At 39.4% G+C, this 17,296-nt stretch overlaps 3 protein-coding genes across 5 annotated transcripts; 2 read left to right on the top strand and 1 right to left on the bottom strand.

Moving 5' to 3' along the window:
- Positions 1-246: 246 nt before the first annotated feature.
- dusp11 (dual specificity phosphatase 11 (RNA/RNP complex 1-interacting)) lies at positions 247-8,922 on the top strand. 3 transcript variants are annotated; one of them, XM_083568272.1, is made up of 11 exons: positions 247-335; positions 459-489; positions 2,322-2,375; positions 2,447-2,522; positions 2,605-2,736; positions 4,897-5,020; positions 5,670-5,730; positions 6,821-6,867; positions 7,671-7,746; positions 7,963-8,091; positions 8,199-8,922. In XM_083568272.1, exons 3-11 carry the CDS (start codon positions 2,341-2,343, stop codon positions 8,503-8,505), a joined length of 987 nt encoding a protein of 328 aa, XP_083424398.1. In that variant the 5' UTR covers positions 247-335; positions 459-489; positions 2,322-2,340; the 3' UTR covers positions 8,506-8,922. The 3 variants fall into 3 exon arrangements, with proteins under 3 accessions (XP_083424398.1, XP_083424397.1, XP_083424396.1); XM_083568271.1 differs by lacking the exons at positions 247-335; positions 459-489 and adding an exon at positions 2,008-2,072; XM_083568270.1 differs by lacking the exons at positions 247-335; positions 459-489 and having other exon boundaries at positions 2,079-2,375.
- A 2,106-nt stretch (positions 8,923-11,028) lies between these two features.
- Positions 11,029-15,700, top strand: ess2 (ess-2 splicing factor homolog). Its single transcript, XM_083567546.1, has 10 exons — positions 11,029-11,245; positions 12,516-12,684; positions 12,802-12,882; positions 13,064-13,233; positions 13,339-13,456; positions 13,661-13,791; positions 13,900-14,002; positions 14,159-14,268; positions 14,531-14,646; positions 15,238-15,700. Exons 1-10 carry the CDS (start codon positions 11,132-11,134, stop codon positions 15,515-15,517), a joined length of 1,392 nt encoding a protein of 463 aa, XP_083423672.1. The 5' UTR covers positions 11,029-11,131; the 3' UTR covers positions 15,518-15,700.
- A 279-nt stretch (positions 15,701-15,979) lies between these two features.
- tssk6 (testis-specific serine kinase 6) lies at positions 15,980-17,269 on the bottom strand. Its single transcript, XM_083568905.1, is given in 4 exon segments — positions 15,980-16,531; positions 16,534-16,564; positions 16,568-16,978; positions 17,178-17,269. Coding segments are annotated over 3 exon segments (897 nt in total). The 5' UTR covers positions 16,943-16,978; positions 17,178-17,269; the 3' UTR covers positions 15,980-16,040.
- Between the last annotated feature and the right edge of the window lie 27 nt (positions 17,270-17,296).

Here is a 17,296-nt window from a genome sequence, read left to right as displayed (position 1 = left end):
CACAAACAAAGACAGAGGCTTCTGCATCAAAAAGGTAAACAAGGATCTTAATAGGGGACTCAAGAGGGAAATACAAACAGGAATGAAAAATCAAGGAAGGAAATGGAACAGACAAAAAAAAAGACATTATAACAATGAGTAAGGGCGCCCTCTGGTGGCTGGGTGAGGAGTTCCCATCATGACTGTGACATGGCATTCTTTAAGGAGGCAAGACTCTTAAAATAAGGGTCCTGAAGCACCAAATGTTATGAGCCAAAGCCAAAGCCGAGCAAAGGAGTAGAACGTGTCCTCAGATAAGCAGGGAGCCAGGATGACATCCTCAACCCAGCAGCGATGTATGGGAGTTTGTTTACACTAACATTTTAAAATAATGTTAATGACGTTTTTTGTTGTTGTTGATGTTGTTTGTTTGTTTGTTTTCTCTTTTTTCCTCTTCCTTTTTTATTTTAAATCCAAAGAAGAACAAGAAGAAGTTTCAACAATTACAAAGTAACAATGCATCTTCACATTATAACAGTCACATAATATAGATCAAATAAAAAGGGTGGAATAAATGTTTCTTTGTTTTTTTCAGAGACGCATTTAAAATATTCATATTAAGAATCACAAAGTGGGACCATAATTTAACAAAAACATTCACCTTCAAATTGAACAGAATTTCATTCTTTTTGTTACTAAATAACATTAATGATTTTTTTTATGGCTCTTAATGACTATGTTTTTGATTCTATTCTATTGAGATTAACTCACACTTAGGAATTCACTTTGCAAATGTTAGTTTATGGATGCAACATTTAAATGTAAAATTTTATTATTATGTAATGTTATGTATGTAAAACATATTACAACATATTTAAACATTTTGCTTGTGTGTGTGTGTGTGTGTGTGTGTGTGTGTGTGTGTGTGTGTGTGTGTGTGTGTGTGTGTGTGTGTAAAAGCAAAAACCATCTTTTATAGATCATTTGTAATTAACATCTATTGGGGCAAATAATAAAAAAACTAAATAAATAACATCAGACTACATTTTCGAAGAAAAACAGTGCATTTTTTATCAATATCCATACATTTATGGTTAGATTTTGTGGATTTTTTTACAAAATGTATATGAATTTAATCAGCATTCTTTCCAGTGAAAATCTGCACATTCGAAAAACATTTCCCTCTAGGAGAAATTCTGATTAAAATTATCTAATATTTGTATTATTACAGGAATAAGAAGTTTTGTTTTGTGACTTCCAGACATTATTTGGCTTTTAATTAAGCGTATTAACCCACTTTGAAAAGCTTTTACAACTTTCTGGAACTATTTAAATGGAATGGGGAAATTATAGAAAATCTTTAGTCGTCACAAAATGTTTCCAGATTTATCAGAGAGATCCATTACAAAGGTTTATTTTTTTTCCAAACCAATTAAACAAAAATAAAGACTTATTCCTAGAGGTAATAAGACAATTGTTCCACAGAAGCATTTCGTGGAGAGAAATCATGACGGAAACTAAGATTTGCATAGTTTAATTGGTAATTTCCTGGTAAATAGTTACATCTCAGTAGAAAAGATAAGCCTTCAAGTTTTTTGAAGATGTGCTGTGGAATAAAGAATTATAGTGTTTTTGTAGGAAATTTCTTAACCAGTTTGTTAATATAAAAAAAGATTATCTGAACCACCATTAATTCTTTTGCCTGATGAGATGCCCATTTTCAATTTGGTTTATTTTTCTATATAAAAACCAGAAAGGTTTTTCTCTGATTCCTTTGTTAATTAATATAATGTTTGCTATGTCTAGGCCGCATATTGATGACGTCACAGCGCCACGGGTGTCATGTCTTCGTAGGTTCCGGTTATTGTTTTATTAGCTAATGCAGTGTTTCACATTGTTTTTCTTTTAAGTTATTCTTGTATAATTTGAGGATTATATAATATAAAAAAAATTAACTGCTAATATTTATTTGTTTGTTTATAAAACATTAGATTTACCGTCTGGGCAGCTAATAGCGTGCTTTTATTTTGTATTTGTTTCAGCCAATAGCGTGCTGCGCAATGCACTAGGTCGGCGCATGCGTACAAGGGCTGGTGAGTGACTGTATGGCGGCGTGTAGCAGCAGCTGCAGTTTACTTTCAGTACAGGGTTTTAAATAGTTATTTTAGGTAGATTAGTTGAACTAACAGCTTTATGTGATTTAATCATGTTTTAATTTGATATATATATATTTAAAGGACAGTAGGTTAAAAGGTGAACAGTTTTGGTTTTCAATCATCCCATTAATGAGCTCTGAGATTGTATACAGATTTCTCTTTCCGCATGCTGGTTGGTGAATTCAGACTCTGATAGTGAACAATTATGGGTCCAATAAAGAAGAAAGCCATCCCTGACAGGTAGGTCATCGTGTCACATGGTGCAGTTTTGGCTGTTTATGTTCCTGTAGTAAACCAGTATGTATCCACAGATGGACTGATTATAATGCAGTGGGAAAGAGGATCCCTGGCACGCGCTTCATTGCATTTAAAGTGCCTTTAAAACAGGTGATGATACACACACACACACACACACACACACACAGCCCTGCAGTCATCGTACACTGTTTCCATCATGTCTCTTTTCCAGGCTTTGAGGAGGCATCTGAGTGACTCTGAGGTGTTCGGACCCTTCGAACTGATGGATGTATTAAAGAAGGAAGGTGAAGAACTCGGCCTCATCATCGATCTCACCTACACTACACGCTACTACCAGCCCCAGGTGATTGACACCACTCAGACGACTCAACAATATTTCCTAATATTTAGATTGTACTTGAGTCAAAGTCGAGATTCACTCGGTTACATGTGACTCCAGTAAAAGTGTCCCTTAAACTTCACTTGAGTAAAAGTTTTTGCCTTCAAATGTACTTAAGTGTTCAAAGTACTTTAATTTATTATGGCTATAATGTTCCAGTTATCAACTGTCAATCAACTCAGTTTATGTGAAAAGACTCGAATGTGACTCTCAGCACACTGATTGATTTTTGTTACAATTATCATGAGCCCGAAACCTTTTTAACTATTTCACAGAAAAATAGCAAAAATAAAACCATGTGTGTTTTGGCGAGTGGTTGGACTGCATCAAGGATCGGCCCTGAGCCCTTTCCTGTTTGCAGTGGTGATGGACAGGTTGACGGACGAGGTCAGACAGGAGTCTCCGTGGACTATGATGTTTGCGGATGATATTGTGATTTGTGGTGAGAGTAGGGAGCAGGTGGAGAAGAGCCTGGAGAGGTGGAGGTACACGCTGGAGAGAAGGGGAATGAAAGTCAGTAGGAGTAAGACAGAGTACATGTGTGTGAATGAGAGGGAGGGCAGTGGAGGGGTGCGGTTACAGGGAGAAGAGGTGGAGAAGGTGGAGGAGTTCAGGTACCTGGGGGTCAACAGTGTAAAGTAATGGAGCGTGTGTTAGAGAAGTGAAGAAAAGAGTGTAGGCAGGGTGGAGTGGGTGGAGAAGAGTGACAGCAGGAGTGATTTGTGATAGAAGAGTATCTGTGAGAGTGAAAGGAAAAGTTTATAGGACTGTGGTGAGACCTGAGATGTTGTATGGATTAGAGACAGTGGCATTGAGTAAAAGACAGGAGGTGGAGCTGGAGGTAGCAGAGCTGAAGATGTTGAGATGTTCGTTGGGAGTGACGACGATGGACAGGATTAGAAATGAGTTTATTAGAGGGACAGCGCATGTAGGACGTTTTGGAGACAAGGTGAGGGAGGTGTGATTGAGATGGTTTGGACATGTGCAGAGGAGGGACATGGGGTATATCAGTAGGAGAATGATGAGGATGGAGACACCAGGAAGGAGGAAAAGAGGAAGACCAAGGAGGAGGTTTATGGATGTGGTGAGGGAAGACATGCAGGTAGTTGGTGTGAAAGAGGCAGATGTGGAGGACAGGGGGGTGTGGAGACGGATGATCCGCTGTGGAGACCCTCAATGGGAGAAGCCGAAAGAAGTAGTAGATGTGGTGAGTTCGAGTCTGGAGTTTCATCATCATTTATTTTTCTCTAAATGTTCTGCTGAACTGTATGGTGGTGAATACACCAAGCGCCGATCAAAACGAGTGTAAAACAGAGCATGCGCTCGATCCTGATTGGTGACTCGCTGCGTGTTTGAGCAGTTTTATCCTCATTAATAAAAAGGAACGACTGATTTGACCAAATGTGGAGTAAAAAGTCAAATATTTGACTTTGAAATGTAGAGTTAAAATCTCCCCAAATGGAAACCTCTGAAGTACAGATGAATGAAAAAGCGACTTTGTAACGAGTTTCATTTACTTCATTACTGTCCATCACGGGTTTATTAAAACCGATAAATGGATGTCATTTCAGATTTGTTATGTTGATGATTTGACTGGTTTCAGGTTTTACTGTTTTTAAGTTGTTTTGTGTCTGTTTTGTTAAATAGGTATGTCACGCAGGCAAACGTGTGACGTTGAACGACTCGTGAATGCAGTTTGGTTGGATTGGAGAGAGCATGATTAAGATAATCTAGAACATAAACTGTGTATCCAAGTGACATTTATACTCTCACTGGTCTCGACCTGACATGATTGGGAAAAAAAAAGATCGAAGATCATGCACGAGCAAATAAGATTTGGACACTGATAAAAGTGTATCAGCATGCCCTCTAATTGACACACCTGTAAATCCTGGAACAGATGCCACCTAGAACCTGTCCCACCCTCTGTGAGGATTAGGGTTGCAGAATTGGAGGAATTTTTAAGACTGGAAACTTCCAATGTGAATTAAAAGAAATGAATAGGAATAAACTGATTTAATGCAATTTCACTTACTGCAGTAAGGATACATGTGATGTAACTGTTCGCATCAATTTATGGTTTTAATGTGTGTGTGTGTGTGTGTGTGTGTGTGTGTGTGTCAGGATTTACCAGACACGCTGCACTACCTTAAGATCTTTACAGCAGGACACGAGGTGCCGAGTGACTCCAACATCCTGAGCTTTAAAAAGGCTGTGAGAAACTTTTTGCGTGAGAACCAGAACAACGGTACAAACATCATAAAACGTTCACCACTTTTTATTCACTAGCAACTAATTTTGCTCGAGTGCACTGTGACCGCTCACTCCAACCATTCATATAACCACCTTTCTTTCACCTCCCGCCTTTCTGGAAAACCCCTCCTACTTTCAGGGAAAGTGCTGTAGGGAAGAAAGTCATGCACGTGCACAAGACCAGGATACAGAAAGTGTTGTTTAATATAAACAAGCTCTGTCCCTTAACTTCCCTCATCTGTTCACCAGTTTAAACAGAAAAAGTGACCAACGGAAACTGTACAACTTCATGGAGTTTAGTTGCATACAGAAGACGTTCACTTTACATTATAATCCATTTAAAAAATCTCATTTTGTTCCTAATTATAACCTTTTTTTTTTATTATTATTATTCATTTACAGGACTGTATATATTTGTACTGTGTTTCCGCTTTTTTTGTTGTTGTAATGATAAAGATTTTTCCACTATGGGATGAACAAAGGTTCATCTTCTCTTATAATGTGTTGTTGTTTTTAATAGTGTTACATTATTTTATAAGTTCTAGAATAACAGAATCATGCCGTTTCTTTTTTATTTCTAAAAGTGGAAATTCAGTTCACTGTTACGGTGATAAATGATGCATGATGTGATGATGTGTTCACAGATAAACTGATCGGGGTTCACTGCACCCACGGCCTCAACCGGACCGGATACCTTGTGTGCAGGTGTGTGTGTGTGTGTGTGTGTGTGTGTGTGTGTGTGTGTGTGTGTGTGTGTGTGTGTGTGTGTGTGTGTGTGTGTGTGTGTGTATGTATGTGTATATATATATATATATATATATATATATATATATATATATATATATATATATATATATATATATATATAAAATATAAAGTACAGACCAAAAGTTTGGACACACCTTCTCATTCAAAGAGTTTTCTTTATTTTCATGACTATGAAAATTGTAGATTCACACTGAAGGCATCAAAACTATGAATGAACACATGTGGAATTATATATGGAATTATATACATAACAAAAAAGTGTGAACCAACTGAAAAATGTCATATTGTAGGTTCTTCAAAGTAGCCACCTTTTGCTTTGATTACTGCTTTGCACACTCTTGGCATTCTCTTGATGAGCTTCAAGAGGTAGTCACCTGAAATGGTCTTCCAACAGTCTTGAAGGAGTTCCCTGAGAGATGCTTGGCACTTGTTGGCCCTTTTGCCTTCACTCTGCGGTCCAGCTCACCCCTAAACCATCTCGATTGGGTTCAGGTCCGGTGACTGTGGAGGACAGGTCATCTGGCGCAGCACCCCATCACTTTCCTTTTTGGTCAAATAGCCCTTGATGCCTTCAGTGTGACTCTACAATTTTCATAGTCATGAAAATAAAGAAAACTCTTTGAATGAGAAGGTGTGTCCAAACTTTTGGTCTGTACTGTACATTCCAGCCAGTTGTTCAATTAGGAGATCTTAAGATGTTTATTTTGTAGACGTATTCAGCTGAGATCTCTCACTTTTTTGCCTGGAACATTGATGAAAGACATATTCAGCTTGCGTATAAGGTTCTGATCCACAACTCGGTCCCGAAACCCGCTAAACTTCTGGATGAATTCAGAGACTCATGTCTTTTTTTTTCCTCTTTCATATTCACCAGGGGAGAAACTAAATGTACAATTGCAGTGAAAATACTTTTATATAGAAACAAAAAAAAGCTGAATGGTATGAGAGAGTTTGAAAGAGTGTGAGATCCACAGTGCCGTGTTTGTAGATTAGAACCATGAGTTTGTGTGTGTGTTTCTGATTGTAGATACCTGATCGATGTAGATGGTGTTGAACCTCATGAAGCCATCGACTGTAAGTAATTTATGTCTTTAATTTAATCAGGTATTTTTATCAGGAAATTGCTAAGAAATTAGTGAGTGCTGTGTAGTGACTCTTTTCTGACCTCGTTTTTCGCTCCGTCTGAAAAATATCCAAAACTCCTGACTCCATAACTTCCTTTTTTTTATTTAGTGTTATTTGTATAGTGATTTTAACAATGCGTATTGTCCCAAAGCACTAAATAGATTATAAATATACACTTTAAATGTATAAATCAGTCTATATTCGAGGTGGTATCAAAAGGTTTGGAGACTAATGGTGTAACTGGTGATGTTCTGACCCACGTGCATTCCCACGTCTGCATTTTTAACACATGGAGCAATATAGAACGAAGAGCAAACGTGTTATTCTGCGTATAACTGGTCAAATTTGACTTGACATACGTTTGACATACGACGACAAACAAGTCGTTCGTTGTTTCAAGCGGCGCTCGTGTTTATCCCTAACAAGCGGGAAGGAAAAACTCTCTGAGGAACCTCATCCTCATCACTGAATGTCCAGTCATTACAGTGCCATCATTAAAACTGTTCATATTAATTACAGTCCAAATTCATCCTCATGGTTATTGAGTTTAACCGTCCAGACAGTTATAGACCTTATAGATTATTTTCCCACCATGATCTCCATTTCTATAAGCTATGGGTGTATAAAATATGGCCACAGTGCTTATAGACTTTTCCTTTTCTGTTTTTAATATAAATGTATGAAAGCTTAATGAATATTGTTTGTGTAATTATTAAATACCTATTATATCCTATTCTGTGCACGTGTTTTAGTGTTCAACAAGTCCCGCGGTCACGCTATCGAGAGAGAGAATTACTTGGACGATCTGAAATCAGGACCGAAGCGCAGGTATTATTATGCAATTTTCTCTTGAATCCCATCAGAGTGCCGTTTATTTGCATGATCAAAATGTCACAATAATAACAATGTACTTTAATATAATAGCATGTGCAATTTCATACCATCAAACCATGAGCAATATCTTCTCATACCTATTAATAATGTGTGTGCGTGTGTGTGTGTGCGCGTGTGTGTATATACACGCTAATAAACTTGCCCCTGCAGTAATGATGGAATGGAGGAACCAGAACAGGAGCCTGTCAGAGGCACAGCAACAAGCAGGAGTTCTATGACTGTCCCGGAACCTCACCCTTCATTCAGGAGAAGAGAACATCACTATCATGATCACTATGAGTACGTGTGCTCATAATTGGGGGGTCATGTGACCTTTGAAGGCTTCACTTCATCTTCTCTGTCTGACTAAGTCTGTATAAATTGCTTTTCTCTTTTCTTCTCATCAGACCTTTCAACCAGAGATGGGATGAAGACCACACGAGACCTTGCCCACCTCCTCTATATCCTCCACCTCCTCATGGGGCTCCTCCTTTTCCCTTACACCCTTCTCTGCCTTTCAGGGGTCCACCTCTCCTACCCACACCACCTCCTTTCAATTCATGGCCTAGTTTTAGACCGGGCCGGTACCCTGTTCCTGCTCCGAACCCTGCCTTCATGCCGCGCTACACCTTCGGAGAGCAGCCTCGGCATGCACGATGGAAAAAACAAAGAACTCCTTATAAACCCCCAAATGGTTCTCCATACTCACACTAACTATACACAGTCTCTTCCAAACAACGCCATTCACATGGACAAGGGTTACAGTTTAGTAATGTTTTATTGATTTTTGACCTTTTTAGCTTTAAAATTTATTTAATGGGTTTAAAAGTTATTAATTGTTCTATTAAAGTTTTTATAAAACTTTATGATGAAGCAGATTCTAAATCTATCAGATCAGTTATTTCTGTTGCATATCAGCCATCCATGTGATCTGGATTCTACTTGTACCTCCAAGAAATCAGGTGTGCAATTATGGACACTTTTCTTTGCTTTTCTTTTTTTAAATGCTGGTCACATCTTTGTTTAGACTGCCAGGAATAATGGCACAGGAGGTTGCCATGCCAACACTTACGGTAGTCAAGTGAAGATGGTGTATGTAAAGTGCTGCATCTTATTAAACACTCAAGTTCATTACTACGGTTTTTTTTTTTATGTCCCGGAAACAACCGAGCAGCTCCACACAAACGTGTTGAATATATATGTAGTATTGACGAGTCGTTTATAAATGATTCATTCATTCAGAACGAGTCATCTCAGAGTGATTCGTTCGTTTTCTGCTGGACGCGACTCCAAAATCTTCGCAGGTGATGTTCAGGTAACAGAACTGAGTAGTTTTTACCTCTTGACTTCAGTCCGAGTCGTCTGTTCGTTTTTGTGCACTTTCTTACACAGAAAACGGAATTGAGTCATTTATCTTATGAGTTCTCTGTTCGGAGTCGGCTGGTCTTTTTGTCATATGACTCCCATAGATTCAAATGAATGGAACTATATGTATGTATGTTGACGTGGTTGGGGATCTGCTTTTTGAAAATTAAACATTTTGTATTATTTCTGATCAAAGAAACGAATGAACTAAATGACAAAAATAAATGATTCGTTCATTTTAATGAAGATGATTCGAAGAACCGAGTCACTAAAATGATCCGATCTTCCCATCACTAATATCTGGGTGGTTAATGTTAAACGGTTATATAAAAGTTTTACATTTAGTGAAGATGTTTTGGGGTGTAGATGTTCAGTAGTGTGGCTTTATTGACCGAACAACAGTTTTATGGAGCACAAAATATATCATCTGTTTATTACCACTACAGTGGTGAAAATGAGCTCGGAAGATCACAACACTTGATTTATAAAACATCTGGAGGTGAAACTCACATTAACCACATGGGATTAAACAGTCAACATCTTTCTCTCCACACTCTCACAACTTTAATAGTTAACCGTAAATAATGTGATGTATTATTAGCTTAGACATACCGGCTTTCCCGGCTATACAAGTACAATGCGCACTAATAACCTCCATGGTTACCATGGCAACGACCCAAACAAAGGACGTTTTTATGTGTGCTGCACAAGCTAAACATTCATGTTTATTAACAAATGTTTCTGCTAAGAAAGTTATTATAGGCATCCAGACTACAATAAATCTTTACTGCTTCTCTCAAGTAGATGCATTTGATCTGAAACAGATAATAATACACACCTTGATACTGTACTTCAGGTAAATGTTTAAGTTCTAAATGAAAAGTTGTAGCTTTAATGTCTAATTTCAGGGCTGCAATAATTCCATCTTATTATCAATTATTATTATTATTATTATTATAACACGTAATTCATTAACGTAAATTAATTTTTAACGGCGTTTATTTTATTAACGCGTGATTAATGCAGAGCGCATTTCTGTTTGACCATTTTGATCAAAAAATTTTTATAAATATAAAAGAAGCGAATTAAAACCTTCAACGCAACACACTTTTATTAATGACGTCTTTCTTTACTCGGATATAAAATAAATTAATAAACTCCACCGTAAATTATTTTTTAATCACTAAACATTTGTTTTACTGATGCAGCAAGTCTAATATCAACCACCAAAATACGCCATGATGCACACGTCTGGCAATTAAAACCGTCCGTGTGGAAACATAGCAAAAGTTCAATTTGTTGTCCAAGAATATTTTGTCTTTATGCTCTGAAATTTGGTTCCACAAAAAAATAAACATACAAATGTGTGTTTACAGTTGAGATATTTATAAAAGCTAATACTTAGAGCTGTATTAGTCTAGCTCTAAGTATTAGCTTTTTATTAACTTAAAAAGTATACGTTAGTCGTTGTGTCTTGACAGCTCTGTGCTAAAACAATTGTGCCACCTAATGCAGTGCTTTAGGACCAGACATGTGCAACATTTCAACGTGTTTCTCAGTGTTTACATGCTTGAAGTTATCTATAATATTGATTGTTTCGTTAGACCTGGCGTCATAGCGACAATATTAAGAGGTGGATGGATTCAGGGGTAAAATGTTGTGTGATGTTCGAGCATCTGTAAACTTGTAGAGCATGCACACTATGGTGAATAATTTTAAATATAAAATAAAGTGCACATATACAGTATAATGGACAATATTTTATTTACAATTGTTCGATGTACTGTAGTGTAGAGAACGTTCCCGAATGTTCTTGATGTTATGTGAGCTTCTTCCAGTAGAGGGCGGTATAACTGGCGCTATCGCACCGGATGTATCCGAGGAGGAAAACAGGAACCGGAAGACGTTGCGTTTCTTTTTTTTTGTTGCTCTAACTGTAGTGTTTACACGTGAATTAGTGAATATTCGTGTGAGGATGGATGAGACTGCGGTGTGTGTAAAGCCTGATAACGCCGTGGCGGTGAGGAAACCACAGGAGGAACCGAGTAAGCCGAAGAAGAAGATCTTGGATGAAGATGAATACATCGAGGTGAGTTTACAGTCCACACAAGTGTTCAGCTCCACCATAGAGTCTGTTTCAGCAACAACAACAAAAAATCTCCTCGTGAATAATAATAAATAGGACAAACTGGGTATATAAGTGTCCCATTTTCCCACAAAAGATGGCATAGAGATGGTCATCATGAACCTGAGCAGGTTACATAAGAAGGAAAACATCGAATGGTCTTAAACGTAAAGATCATTCTGCTGTAAAGTCCCAGATGGTTGTGAGTTCCAATGTAAACAATCACAGAGGCGAGGTTGGAGCTCTTTAAGCAGAAATAATGATTAGAACTATTTCTAGTGCTGTTATTCTAGACACTGATAAACTACACGAGTTGGTATCAAAAGGTTTGGTGATTTGCTCTGTTTACAATAAACTACTTTATTTGTTTACGTTTCCACACGATCACCTTCAAAATAGTCTCCTTGGAAAGCAATACCATTAACGTTCATTCCACATCCGGAATGTGTCCATTTTTTTTTTTCTTCGAAACGGGATGGTGTCAAAAATCTTCATCTTCAGAAAGTGTGAAGTCAAAGCGCAGGAGCAGAACCTGGTGATCAGGGTGGGTGCGGATGTGCGATCCTGTGGGTTGTTTTCCGACGATCATCATGCACGAGTTGCCGAAAGGTCGAGCTCGTCGAAGCTTTTTCTGATCTCTCGTCGTTTTCCATCGACGTTCTTCCGCTCTGGACGTGCGTGTGCTGCTCAAAACGCCTCGAATGACTGCCGCAGGATTTCACGTTTGTGCGAACTCGCCGTCTGCGAACGTACAACCCAACACCAAAACAACACCAGTTAAACCGTTAGTCTCTAAATGTTTTGATACCACCTCGTAGAGCTTTTTATACAGAATTTATTTAGTAGCACCTTCGTCGTGTTCAAAGCCGTAGTCAATTCCAGGAACAGCAGGTGAAGAACACCGTCTGGACGGTTCTCCGGTGTATCATCGCCATCTGGGTCCCTGTATATATGTATAATATATTTCTTATTGTTTATAATGACTTTCATACACAGTCCAAAGTTTCTTGAAGAAAGTGTTTATCAGGAACGATTAACTGAGATTCACACAGTCAGAGTGGCCCTGAGAGTGGTTGGGATTTAGATGGCAAATCCTTCAGCTTGATTAGAATCGATCAGAGTGTATTCAAATATTAAACCCAAATCAAATATACACTTTAACCTCCAGACATTTTTTCTTGTCCGGGTGTTAAGTTTTTCTTTGCCATATTAACTGTGCGATTCCTGCCTGCAGAGTTTGGAGGAGATCATTCAAAGGGACTTCTTCCCAGACATCAGTAAGCTGCAAGCACAGAAAGATTACCTGGAGGCAGAGGAGAGCGGGGACCTACAGAGAATGAGGGAGATCGCCATCAAATACGGCTCAGCCATGGCCAAATATACCCCACGAACTTACGTCCCTTGTGAGTTACATCACATGACATGATGTGGCTCGGTTATAAGTCGTAGCAGTATAGAGCTGTATGGTAATTTTTTTAGGAGCTTATAACAGATTGTGGGGGCTTGTTTTTTTTTACCAGATGTGACCCCGTCATCATTTGAGACACCTGATGGCCGCGCTACTTCTCCATCCAGTAGATCAGGACGAGACACCGAGCTCGGTATGACATCACACGCTACAGAACTGTGCGGAAGGGAATAAACGGCATTATTTCAAGTCTTTTATACGTGTTGATCGAATTGATCTCCATCCAGGGGGCGCTGTCGAGTCGAGCTTTTTTTCTCTAGGCATTAGTGCATTTGTGCGGGACGATGTTCCACGACTCCGCTTTGTTCCCACAGGAGGGAAAGACGGCGGGAAAAAGGAGAAGGAGCTGCCGTCTCTGGATCGTTTCTTGTCGAAGAACACGAGTGAGGATAACGCGTCGTTCGAGCAGATAATGGTTTTGGCCCAGGATAAGGAGAAGCTGAAGAACTCCTGGCTGCACGAGGCAGAGAGCGAGTACAAACAGGTTCATAAGCATAATTTCTTGTTTTGTGTGTGTGTGTTTTCTTTGTGTGTGTGTTTTGTGTGTTTTCTCTGGATAGATGGTGCAGTTATTTATTGTGTTTTGCAGCGTCAGGAGGAAAATCTGGCTCTGCCATCATCAGAGATTCAAGCTCTGGAGTGTGTGAAGGCCGGAGTAGAGACGTGGAAGTACACGGCCAAAAACGCCCTCATGTATTACCCTGAAGGCAAGAAGTGCAACACACACACACACACACACGCACACAAATATATTAATCAGAGGACTGGTTCAGTTCTTCTTTAACTTCTACTGCGAGCCCTGAAGCTTCAGCTCATAAATTGAGAACATTGTCACATCAAGGTATGGGTTTTTTTTGTTTCTTTTTTTGTTTTTTTAAATACGGCTTGTGTGTGTGTAAATTCCCATCCAGGTGTGGAAGACCACACGATGTTTAAGAAGCCGAGAGAAGTCTTGTACAAAAACACACGCTTCGACGTGGACCCGTTCTGCAAAGCCCTCAATAAATCACAGATCCAGCAGGCTGCCGCTCTTAATGCACAGGTTAGCTCCGCCCACTCCCGTGCTCATACACACTGCTCTCTCACACACACACACACATTTCAGTTATCCCGTATAGCCACGCTCTGAGTGTGTGTGTTCTGTGTTCAGTTTAAATTAGGAAAAGTTGGACCAGATGGAAAAGAGCTGCTGCCACACGAGTCTCCCAAAGTCAACGGTTACGGCTTCGAGGGAGCGCCATCTCCGGCACCAGGTGAGACTCTAACACACTCTGTAACACACTCTGTAACACACTCTGTAACACACTCTGTAACACACTCTGTAACACACTCTGTAACGCACTCTCTACCTGTTTTGCTTTTTTTTACTTTTGTGATTAATAATGTATTGTTATTTATGTTTGCGACAGGAGTGTGCGAGTCTCCTTTGATGACGTGGGGAGAGATCGAGGACACGCCCTTCAGACTGGACGGTTCAGACACGCCCCTCATCGAAAGGACCCATGGCCCAGCATTTAAGGTCAGGTTTTTTGCATTTTGGAAAAGTATGGAATTTGATTTGACTCATTTTCAGGTCTGGATTACTAAAATTGTAATGTAAGTGTTGGAATTTAAAGTCGGAATTTCAGATGTAAAATATGGTCTTAAAGATCTTCAGGGAAGTCTGCATATTTGAGTTTGGAAAAGTCTGGAATTTTTAAATGAAAACTGTGTAGGAATCTAGGGGTTGTTGCAACTATTTGGAATCAACCAAATGTGTGTGATGTTTGGTGTGTGTTTAGATCCCAGAACCAGGACGCAGAGAGAGGCTCGGGCTCAAAATGGCCAACGAATTGGCAGCCAAAAACAGAGCGAAGAAACAGGAAGCTCTTCGTAAAGTCACGGAAAATCTCGCTAGGTATGACACGTATTATTTCTGTTTATTCAGTGTAGAAGTATCAGATCAGGATTCTCTTTCACACCTGATGATGCAGGTCACATGCTCAATATTAATTTTGTTTTTTCTTATAAATAAAAAAAAAACCCGGATTGAGCGATTTATTGATTATGCAATGTGTACCTGCGAATGCTTCCAACTCACCACCAATACCGGGGTCCCCAAACTATGTCCATAGGCCCCTTCGGCCCCCACATTTCGAACAGCCTCTGAAAAATGCCAGAGAAGCAATTTAAACATTTAATTTGAAATGATTTATTTGTATCATATCTGTTTTTGATCATAAAGGTTGGCTTTTGAACTAATATTCCTATTAGTTATTAATAGATAGATTAATAGAGGTCTGTGAACTGATAGTTGATTGCTGTAACTATCAGCTTTCGGCAAAAATCCATACTGATAGTTTTTCCGACTTCTGGTCCGCTGTCATTACAAGAGCGGCCTCTAGAGGCAAATCACTGAAACTACGTGCTGTTTGTTTGTGAGACTGCACGCTGTTCTTGAGAAAATTTAGTCTTCATAGATTTTGACTCCTCTGTGTGTGTTTTGCAGTTTGACCCCAAAAGGTCTGAGTCCTGCCGCTTTGTCTCCGGCGCTGCAGCGCCTCGTCAACCGTTCATCTGTTAAGTACACTGACAAAGCGCTGCGTGCCAGCTATACCCCTTCACCTTCTCACAGAGCCTCAGGCTCCAAAACTCCCCTCACCCCGTCAGAGTCCTTACACACCCCCACACCAGGCAAAACCCGCACCCCTGCCTCCCACGACCCCGCCTCCATCACCGACAACCTGCTACAGCTGCCAAAGAGAAGAAAAGCTGCCGACTATTTCTGAGGGCACCATAAAAGGACTACAAACACACACCAAATGTTCCATTGTGTTGTTTTTTGTTGTTGTTTTGGTTTGTTTGATTTTTGTCGATTGAAAGACTCACAAAAAGCTTTTCAAGCTTGCTGACGACTTTATCAGTTAAAACTGTAATAACAATTAAAGTATTTTTGTACAGGTTGTGAAAAAGTGTCATTCTTGTATTCTGGATGTTTTGAAATGTTTTGTCGAATGACAGAACATGATTATTTATGGATTTATACAATTTTTGTGTAATTTTTTTTGTGTGTGTGAATAATTAGAAATTCGTCCAAATGAATCGATACGTATTAAAAGATGGTTCATTTCGGTGATTGATGATGCATCAGTTCGGGTTACATTTTTATCAGGAGTAATGATGATGGACTCAAATATCTATTCATCTTTTTATTAAGTTTTTTTTATGCGTTCTGTTTTGGGCTAATGGAAAAGCTTGCTGTAATGCTTCAGATGATTTTTGGTGTAGGTTTGGAACTTCCTTGGTCTTGTGCTAAACTTCCTCCGTGCCAGCTTCTGATGTAGATGGGCTGCTCGACTCTCTCAAGGAACCTTGATCTAGTTTGAACTGTTCCTGCAGCCATGGGTGTTGGATTACCTGGTTAATGTCAAACCTCTGGTCTGGATTGGGGTTCAGCATGCAGGCGATCAGGTCACACACGTTCTCGCAGTTGTCCTGTAGATCTACAGGGAAGTTGATTACGTGCTGTTTCTGTTTCTTCACCATCCTCGTAATGCTGGAGTCATCAAACGCTATGGTGCCGACCAGCATGTTGAACAACACCACACCCATGCTCCACACGTCACTTGTTTTAGGGTTGCAAGAGATGTTCTGCAGTATTTCTGGTGACGCGTATCCTGCAGACCCACAGAACGTGTTACTTAGCACCATCTTGCCACCCACATACCTCAACCTTTTGCTGAAGCCAAAGTCTGCAACTTTCAAGTTAAAGTCATGATCCAGCAGCAGGTTTTCACATTTCGATCACGGTGAACAATATTTTGGTCGTGAAGGTATTAGATGGCAACTGAGAGCTGGAGGAACAGCTTTTTAGAGAGGTCCTCGGAGAGCTTACCATTGATTTTAATAAGTTTTTGCAGGTCATCCTGTGAAGCCAATTCCATCACTATGACATGCTTTTGTTCATCTATATGAATGGACTCGAACATCTTTGTTATATGTGGGTGGTTTAGTGAGGCTTGGATCTCCAGTTCACGTGGCAGGAATTTATTCCAAAAATGACTGGACACTTTTCTCCTGTCATTAATCTTAATGGCCACATTTCTCTTCAGTTCTTTGGAGTAGGCACCCTTGACCTTGCTGTAACCCCCTAGACCTAGGGTTTGGCTAAGTGTGTAGCCGAGCTTCTCCAATATCTCTGCGTCATCCTCCATTACCTTCAACAAGCAGAATCAGCTTTTGTCACAGACCTGTGGAGTGCACGTTTAAAAATAAATCACAGAGTCCATACCAAGGATGTTACTTTCACACTAATGTGGACTCTAAATGTGATGCACAGAGAAGTAACAGCAGACAGCAGACAATACAGTCATGTTCAAACATGAATGTATCTCTAGTTAATTAATAATATTTAAATAATTAATACAATGGCCCCAGGGGAACATATACCTCCAAATGATTTTTGAAGATTCCACCAATGAGAAGCTTCACGATCTGGGAAAACAGTTGAAACTCAACCAAGCAACTCTCAACTTTTTTTTTTTTAAATGATGCAAACCATGCTTTCA

The sequence above is a fragment of the Silurus aristotelis genome (genome assembly GCF_946808225.1).
Source record: "Silurus aristotelis genome assembly, chromosome: 18".
In the NCBI taxonomy this organism is placed as follows: domain Eukaryota; kingdom Metazoa; phylum Chordata; class Actinopteri; order Siluriformes; family Siluridae; genus Silurus; species Silurus aristotelis.
Note: the sequence above shows the minus strand (reverse complement) of the source record. Positions and strands in the feature narration are given on the sequence as shown.